A 9372-nucleotide genomic window follows, 5' to 3' on the forward strand; every position below is an offset into this window, starting at 1 on the left:
TCATAAGCAAGTTTCTGACTTCTCCAGAAACCACTTTTTAACAAACTCGTTTGTTTGGACTTCTGACTTTTAGACTTCTGATAGAAGTAGAAGTCAGAAACAACCTGAAACACAGACCCTTAGATTTGTATTACCATCCTTACTCAACTACATATAAGAGAACCAATCTATCTAAATTAGATAGATCTGTAAATGAGCCTTCCTAACACGTGAGAGTTTAAATCCATCTAAACTAACCCTCCGTACCAACAAAAGAATCGCATTCCCATCCATCCCTATTTAACGGGGACCGAATCCCATTCCAGCCCCGAAATCTTATTTCCGGATTCCCTCGCGCCCAAACCCCTCAAAACCCTAACCTAAAAAAGGCGCCGCCACCCCACCCACCCGCGCACCCATCTTTCCGCGCGACCCGTGCGGGTGGTTTCGTTCAAACCCAAAACCAATTTTTCGCGAGCGCGCTCGCGGGTTGCGAGAGGAGGCAGCGGAGGACATGGCTCCGTTCGGCGACGGCGGTGGGGAGGACGAGGAAACCGGGGAGGCGCGGCGAGGGTGGGACCCGCTGCGCAGCGGCAGCGCGCCGCCGACGATGGAGGGCAAAGCGGCGGCGGCTGTGGCGTTGCAGGGGCTGTTCGGCGGCGGCGGTAGGGCGTCGTTCTTCTCTGGGATGGACGGGCTCAGCGCGAGGCTGGATGAGGTCAGCAGGCGGCGTGGCGCCGTTGCGCAGGTGAGGGGTGTTGCTGGTCTTGTGTTCATTGAGGGTTTGGATTTGTTTCGCGTTGTAGATTGGATCGATAGGTTTGGCTCTGGGTTGGGTTTCTGATTCGGTGTGGTTGCCGTAGTTTTGCAGCTGCTTGCAATATCATAGAGATTGCAGATGCAGGTGAGGGTTTCTGCTTATTTCGATTTTCTTGTAGTTCTGTTCTTTGGTGCTTGGTGGTCGGATTCGTGTTTTTACCAGTTTAAATCGATAGATTAGGGTCTGCGTGTGCAACAAAGTTGGCAGAAACATGAAATTTTTCATCTTCATCGCTCGTTTTGTTTCCTGTACTGAACAAGTTTGTAGTTTTACGGTTGTGGGTTAGCGTCATTGGTGTTTATTTTGTCTTTTAGATGCTTGGATTAAGTGAGGTCTATGGGTAGCGTTGTTATCTTCTATAACTAGTATGCGATCAATGTGATTTAGTGGTTCATTTATTTGGGCCATGTTTAATGGCTTGAATATGTGGTGCCATTCCTTCCGATGTGTATCCAAGAAAACTGCAATGATTCCATCTAAGGTTAATTTGGGTTTGCTTGATATACTTGCGTATACATAAATCAGTATTAAAGAAATTGGAAGCCACATGGTGCTCATGATGTTTGTTATCATCTAGGTTGCTGTCATTTAGGAACTGTGTTTTCTATGTTTGACTTATAGTACGGCTGGTATCCATTATTTGTAACCATTATTTAAGCTTACAGGCGGTCAAGGTTTTGGCTTTCTCCTCAGTTCAAAAGTGTGTAATTGCTGTCACATTATTCAAGTTCATTTTTTGTTCTATAAAGTCATAAAACCCTGTGGAGAATTGAAATCGACATAATTCTGACTGCTATTTTTTGTCAAAATATCTCACATATGTTTTAAATGTTAGGACTAATGCCAAGTTGTAAACACCTCCACTTACTGCTGTTGCTCGGCCACAAACACTACCACCTCTTTGTGTTTGCCTGGGAGGGAGTTGGGTGGGCTGTTTTTTTTCCTGCACAATATTTCTACTCCAGTCCAGCTTGCAGCAGCCTGCTGCTGTCCACCGCCTGTCATGTTCCAGTGGTTGCTGCATTATCCTCCTCAGAGGAGATCTATTTTTTTCTAGACACCAAGAGCTGCCTTTTCTTTTTTGGCTGGGGTTGGTTCAGAGCATGGTATTGCGGAGATATAACGAGAGAGGAAAGTGGGTTGGAGGCTGGTTTGTTGGTGTTTGGTTTATGAAGCGAGAAATAAGGGTATGGTTATGGGCCCAAACAGGAAACCCAAAGTGTCTTTTTTTCCTTTATTTATTTTACATGTTACTTTTCATTTGGTTTTGTTTTGCGAAGGATTTGTTGCTTTTGAAGACAATTTGTTGCCTAATTGTCGCCTAGGTGGCTTGCTATGCATCATGGCACATGTGAAGTGACTCACCTTGCCACCTTGGCAAAGATTGTTTCTTGCTCATCCTCTTTTAAGGTTTGACCATCAGTACAAACCCAAGCACACAAGACAATTTTATGTTGCATAACTCAGGAAGAAAATCACTTGAAAGTTTTCATATTTGTCCCAGTGTAATATTATGTTTACATACGTTACTGATTTAATTTGTACCAGAAATATCTTGGTAGCGCCTGTTATCTCTTCCATGGTTTAGTCCTTTTTTGTATACCTTGGTTGCTTTTATTTTCTTTGCAAATTGTTTAAAGTATTTTTTACTCTATTCTTTTTTGCAATTGACACCCTAGAAGAGACAACAGTTTACTGACTTCTATAGCTTTTTCGTTATGTATGCATTCCTAATAATTTTGGGTTTTCTATTTCTTTTGCTTTAGGAACATTTTGGTAATTCTGCATCATTATCTGTGGGATCACCAGGACATGTGTTTAATGGTACGGGAGAGTTGGATGAACTGCAATTTGGACCCAGCAGAGTTCATAGTGTTGGTGCAATGGCGAACTACTCTACATTCGATATGGGTTCCCTTTGGACAGATATGGAAACAGACAATGCTGGATTCCGCAGGAATGTCCAGAATCACTTCGTGTCAAACATGGAGAAGATGAATGCTTATGATAGTATGGATCCTAATGCTTCCTATCAGTGTGATTCTGATCTTTCAGATGCTTTATCTGGGTTGAGGCTGTCTAATAGTACAGTAATGGATGAAAGGAAACATGAGGAAGAGCTACTAGATGAAATACTCAAACATCGAAGAGGTTTCTCCACTAAAATTGGTGATGACAACCGATCTCCTCTGCCTGGTAATGTTTTCCACACACCTAGGTCTGAGCGTTTGGATGTGCGTCCGCCGCCAATATATGGAGATGGTATTTTACGCAGGCAGAACAGTTCATTAGATGGATCCAATGTTTCAAGGATGAGTCACCATCACATCAAAGATGTCGATCACTTATCTTTTGCTGAACAGCTAGCTATGTTGCGATCGGGCAACTCGCATAGAGAGACCAAACTTTTTCGTAATGCAGCTTTGACAAATATGATCAACCCCATGAGCAATAGATACAACAACATTACAGACTTGGATTTGATTAGGAATCGGAAGGCATTACTTGAGGATCTTCTTGCGCATCAATATCTTCAGGATGACAGTCCCTTTCAACCAATATCTGGCCTCTCATATAATGATAGCAGGATCTATCATGATGAGCCTTGTTTTCCCAACTCAAGAATGCAAAGATCTGGATCCCATTTTCATCCACACTCAGGGAACATTCCATCTCAAGGTGATTGCTCAGGGAATATTCCATCTCAAGGTGATCGGCAATCACGGCTCTTCTCTTTTAATAGAAAGGCAAGTGGTAGAAATATGGGATCACAGGTCTATCACGATAATACACTAGCAAACTATCTGGAGGTGCCTTCTTTGGATAATGCAGATAGAAACAGGGCTGACTCAGTGGAGCTGATTGATGTAATGGGCCACGTTAAGGAAGTCAGGCAAGTCGTTTCTTTCATTCTGCAGTTAATGTTGTCCCTTTCAAACTATGTTCATGTCAATCATTTCCTATCTAATGCAGTATGGATCAATATGGAAGCCGATTTATTCAACAAAAACTAGAAAATGCATCAGCTGATGACAGGGAAAAAATATTTCCAGAGATATTATCCAATGCGATTGCTCTAACAACTGATGTTTTTGGCAATTATGTTATCCAGAAGGTATATCTATCTGTCGTACTAGTTTGATTATTTGTATTTCTCGGGTAATCCTGACATTTGGTATGTGTTGTTCACAGTTTTTTGAGTTTGCTACAGAAAGCCAGTTAATCCAGTTAGCAGATCAACTCAAAGGTCACATTTTGGAACTCAGCCTCCAGATGTATGGTTGCAGAGTAGTTCAGAAGGTCTGTTCGATATTGAATGTTTTGTATATATTACATTGCTATGCCTTCACATCTGTGATCTAAATATGTAACCCTTTCAAACTTGTGCTTTCTGTGAATATCCTGAATGTTGTGAAGTCCTACCCTGTATGTAGTACCAGCTGTCAACCTGTGCATGCACAGGCAACATGTTCTGCATTTTTTGCAAGGGTTCGTTTCCAAATATTAGTCCTGAATTTGGAAAATCATAATTTTGTTTTTCTTAAAAACCCACAGGTTTACTATTTTATCTGAATTTTGATATATATAAAATAGATAATATTTTGCATTTTAATTCTACCTTTTATATACTTGTATATACTATATTTTTTAATTTAGAACTAAATCTTGAAATAATCTCTCAATCCAAATGGTTGTCCTAGATATGAACTGAAAAAATTAAACCAAAACATAATTAAGGATAAAAATGATGAACATTCTGTTTATGTTTGCTGCCCGAGACCTTATTTTAGATATTCAAACTCATATCTGTGCTCTATTTTGTAATTTTGTTAAGCCCCAAAGCTGAGGTTTTATTCAGGTATATAAATTAATGCATGTCCCAATATTGAGTTGGATATATCAAGTCCACGGTAATCTGTTTTATACTGTTTTTCAACTAACTAGCATTAGTCTGCAGCTCACATATGCACACATGCATGTATTGCATAAGATTGCCCATATGGAAGGGATGATTTGTGTGAATGCATGCATTTATAAGGGTTGGCAGGCTGGGTGGGTTTATATCATTACATTAAATTGTTGTCCTACCGAAATCCAATAATTTTAGGGTGGGATGGATTTTGATGGACTTTAGTACTTTTGTTGATCTCCTGCACACTTCCAATGTATTTTGATCAGGGAATTTGCATCCATACCACCACTTTAGATGCACTTTTCATTTATACCATAAGTTGTGTCAATGACAGGTGGGGTCTGGCCCTACATGTCAATGACATAAGCTAGTGGTATAGATGAAAAGTACATCTAAAGTGGTGGTATAGATGAAATTATTCCTTTGATCTATATCCTTAGTACTTTTATGAATTAAATTCTAATGTTTAATATTGACAGGTTTTGGAGGTAGTTGATATGGATCGGAAGATTGATATTGTTCATGAGCTCAAGAATTATGTTCTCAAATGTATTGCTGATCAGAATGGTAACCATGTAATCCAAAAATGCATTGAGTGTGTTCCTGAAGATCGCATTCCTTTTGTTATAGAGCCTATTCTTTCACAAATTTTTGTTCTTTGTACCCATCAATATGGCTGCAGAGTTATTCAGGTAGACAATGAACTATTCTGTTTCTTAAAAAGTGTTAGATTGAGTCCCTTTCTGTAGTAACTAGTAACCTAATCTTTGCAGAGGGTTTTGGAGCATTGCCATGATCCAGCAACTCAAAGTGCTATCATGGATGAAATTGTGCAACACACCTTCCGTCTGACAGATGATAAATTCGGGAACTATGTTGTTCAAGTATGTTAACCTCTTTCTATTTGTTCATGTGTTTATTGGAACAATTGAACTTTCTATTTCCATGGTACATTGATCCAAGTACTTTGTTGTAACCCACTAGTTTATACTATTGCTAACAAATTGAATAAATTAATCATTTTGCAATTAGATTTCAAATGACCAGGATGGTTTGACCCAATGTAGATTTTGTGCACATTGATCAGCTTGGATGAGAGTAATTGTCTAAAATTTTGTCAAAGTAATTATACTTGTACAACCTCGATTCAACTTCCTGGTGAATTCTGGTTGGTTTCTCACCATTACTATTCATACTGGCATCACAGTGTTAGTTAATATAATAGTATTTATAGCTATGTTCTAAGATTATAAATGCTAGAAGCCCCTGAAGAAATACAAGAAACTTAACAAGGCACACACTAAATGTAAGAAAAAGTTTGTTACTTAGGAAGGAATGCCAGCCGGTGTCCAGCTTGCTGACTTGGTCTGGTATTTCGATGAGACATTGAGACATGAAAGATAACCTTGCGTTGGACAAGTTTTGTCCCATGTCTTTTGGAAATCTTTTGATCATATATTAAGGGAGGGAGGGACCCTGCTATTCGTTTCACTTTACTAGTCTGTTTTCCCTGACATGCCCTTTGGCTATATTAACGACTTAATGTGTGTTACAGGGAATACAACTAAAAGGATGTGTTAACGTACGCCTCAAGAAAAAAAGATGGCTTTGCCAATTAACCGCAAATTTCGTCAATGAAGTTTTGTAGTTTTCACTGTCTTTTGGGTAGAACTTTGACCAATGATTTAAATTAGAAAATTATAATATAGACCACTACAAACATAATAAAGTTTGTGTGCGATTGATTAAACTTCTTTTGATAACATTTGTCTAATTCATGAATACTTGATCATAGACCGTGAGATGTCATCACAAAAAGAACAGAAAGAGCACAGCTCTATTGGCCTATTGGGTTGTAGCAGTCATTTCGGTATTGTAACATTGGAACCTCACTGTCAAATCAATTAGAAATCTACAGTCTTAAACATTGGAATATTGTCTTGATGGGTAGTTATTTTGATTGTTTAGACTTCATATGTTATGACATTGGAGAATATTGAAGCTAGTTTTTCTGTTACTTGTGCTTTTGTATCTTGACGCCTTGACCTCTGTTGTACTCACTTGGTTTTTGATGAATCTTTCTTGAACATTCTTTAGCATGTGTTGCAACACGGGAAGCCAGAAGAGCGTACCTCCATTATTCATAAGTTCTCTGGGCATGTGGTGATCTTGAGCAAGCAGAAGTTTGCTTCTAACGTCATTGAGAAATGTTTGACTTTTGGAACTCCTGAAGAACGTGATGGCCTTATTGGAGAGATCATTTCTTCTGGGCAAACATTTCAGGTTCTTTCTATTTTTTGCTAAGCTAGTATGCTGCAGTATTTCTTAAATGAACGATTCCACCATTTAAAGATTACATTTGCATATTCTTTGCTTGCACCAATAATCCTTTACATTAACAGATGGCACTCTGGCATGCATTTTACACATCCATAGCACCATGGTGTATGCTGTCTTGCACATAATATGTGGTTTTCTTTTCTTTAGCTAGTATTTATCTCACATTAATGTGATCTGGGTGGTCCACTAGTTAGAAGCAAACTTGTGTGTTGTATACCTGGTCTGACACACTTGTGTGGTGTTCATACACCTGGTGCTTGGTTTTAATCTGTTAGAACGTGCATGCTCTCTGCTAGAACGTGCATGTTCTTTTCATAGTAGTGTAACAAATTTGGTGGTGCCCATTTTTGGGGCCATTAAGCTACAGTTTCCTTGCTCATCAATCATGACTATGTCCATCTGTTTTACAGGAATTGATGAAAGATCAGTTTGGTAATTACGTTGTACAGAGAGTCCTTCAGACTTGTGATGACGAGCACCTAGAGATGATGCTTTCAAGCATAAAGTTGCACTTGAATGAACTGAAGAATTACACATATGGGAAGCATATTGTTGCCCGTGTCGAGAAACTAATTGTTACAGGAGGTAAGAAAATAACAGATTTGCGTACTGCAAAACAAAAACCCTGATAAATTTTTCCAGGATTAGATGATTTCCATTTTTTAAACGGTATACTTGATTTCAGAAAAACGAGCAAGGATGGCGTCCCTGAGTTGCCAACATCAGCAGTCACCAAACCGTACAGATGTTGACGCTAATCCTTTTTAAGCATTGGTATCAATACAAGCATCTGGTGGTAAAGGAATGTGGAGATTTCGTTTTATACATTATGTAATTGGTTACTTAGCAGAGAGAATCAAGGAATTATGGGGCCTGTATATAATCAGGTGTTTTCGGGTACTCGAGTAGTTAGATGAGTATTAGTTTTTTTGATACTGTAAGTCCGTTTGGCCATGTACCAGTTTACAGTGGATATACAGATGTACATTGTGCTGAGAATTAGTTTTTGGTAGATGAGCGTACTATGTGAAACATGCTGTGTAATATTTGTGTTGGTCTTCTAAACTGAAGGATGCTAAAACACCTTATAAATTCGAGGGAGTACATAGTTATGTTGCAATAAATGCAGCTTGATATTCTAGGCTCTACAATCTCTATAGCCAGTGACGAGTATGATCGACTTCTATTTTTAGAGCTGTGACCCAAATTTTGCAGTTCGCAAGAAAGGGATCCTAGTATGTTGCTAAATAAAAACCCAAAGACTAAATTCCGAGTGTGCATGCTCTCGTCATTGGTTGCATGCATGGAGAAGGGAAATATGACAAAATTGCTAACGTCATTCACGTGCAAATCCATTTCAAAACTTTAAAAAACTATAGTTTTCAAACCGAGCATCTAAATTAAAATCCGATCGCACCATTGTGTTTCGTGCGATAAGAGCTTCAAAACTAGACTCCAGTTGAGTATATTTTGATGATATTTTTTTCTAACATCAACTTCGTATAAAAAAGTGCTTCTGTGTGCATTATAATTTGCTTATGATTTTTGAAAACTTGATCATGACTATAAAAAACTTGCTTATTCGTCAAAATATTTTTCTCAAATCTGTACCCAGTTATGCTAATTTTGCTTTTCAAATTCACATAATATGCCTTTCTGGTTCACATGAATTGCTTGTAATTTGGAATTAATATGTTTTTTATGAGTTTACACGGATTTGAGTTTTTTAAATTGAAATAATTTGCTTTTTGGATTTTCTGAAGTGCGCCTCTCTCCTTTGCTGCTATGCCATGCTAGTCTTTGTTAGAATTACTAAAAATAAAAAAGATGGTCAGATGAAATGCTTTTTCATAGCATATGAAATATTTTTCCATAATATATAAAATACTTTTTTCAATACATATGATTTTTGCCTGTGGACAGACAAATTCGCTTTTTCCTAGGTATTATCGCGGACGTGCTCTACATGTGTCATGCTAATTTGCGCTAATTAGGAAAGCAATTAATTGAATATTTTCTTAATTAAGAGTGTGCATGCTATCCTCTTATAGCATACACAACCAGTATTTAGTCGTGTCCAAATAAAAAAAGGTCAGGTGGGAGGGAAGCCTCACTGTTCTTTCAAGTCGTTGCTTGTCACCCAGAAAGTAGTTTAGCATAGTCAACCGAAGTGTCGAACTAGATGTGTGGCCAGACAAGGCGTCATTAACCAGCAGAAGTGAGCCAAAAAACTCTTCTCTGGACATTAGCGTGCTCTAATGCTCGTCTGTCCTCAATCATCACCATCATTCAAGAATAAATATGGAATTTGAGAGATTTA

The 9372-nt window shown here is 38.5% G+C and overlaps 1 protein-coding gene across 1 annotated transcript; it reads left to right on the forward strand.

Annotated features, from left to right (window-relative positions):
* The first annotated feature begins 336 nt into the window (after nt 1–336).
* On the forward strand, nt 337–8201 carry LOC133923937 (pumilio homolog 2-like). The gene is made up of 9 exons (XM_062369246.1): nt 337–727; nt 2566–3692; nt 3773–3914; nt 3992–4099; nt 5192–5404; nt 5486–5596; nt 6810–6995; nt 7463–7637; nt 7738–8201. Exons 1-9 carry the CDS (start codon nt 494–496, stop codon nt 7818–7820), a joined length of 2379 nt encoding a protein of 792 aa, XP_062225230.1. The 5' UTR covers nt 337–493; the 3' UTR covers nt 7821–8201.
* Nucleotides 8202–9372: the final 1171 nt, after the last annotated feature.

Source organism: Phragmites australis, chromosome 7 (genome assembly GCF_958298935.1).
Source record: "Phragmites australis chromosome 7, lpPhrAust1.1, whole genome shotgun sequence".
In the NCBI taxonomy this organism is placed as follows: Eukaryota; Viridiplantae; Streptophyta; class Magnoliopsida; order Poales; family Poaceae; genus Phragmites; species Phragmites australis.

What these genes read in the sequence shown, in the direction of transcription:
- LOC133923937 (XM_062369246.1), top strand. Translation starts at nt 494, where the DNA reads ATGGCTCCGTTCGGCGACGGCGGTGGGGAGGACGAGGAAACCGGGGAG. An exon ending in ATGGCTGCAGAGTTATTCAG is followed by an intron (nt 5,405 to 5,485) that starts GTAGACAATGAA and finishes TAATCTTTGCAG; the next exon opens with AGGGTTTTGGAGCATTGCCA. An exon ending in CTTCTGGGCAAACATTTCAG is followed by an intron (nt 6,996 to 7,462) that starts GTTCTTTCTATT and finishes TCTGTTTTACAG; the next exon opens with GAATTGATGAAAGATCAGTT.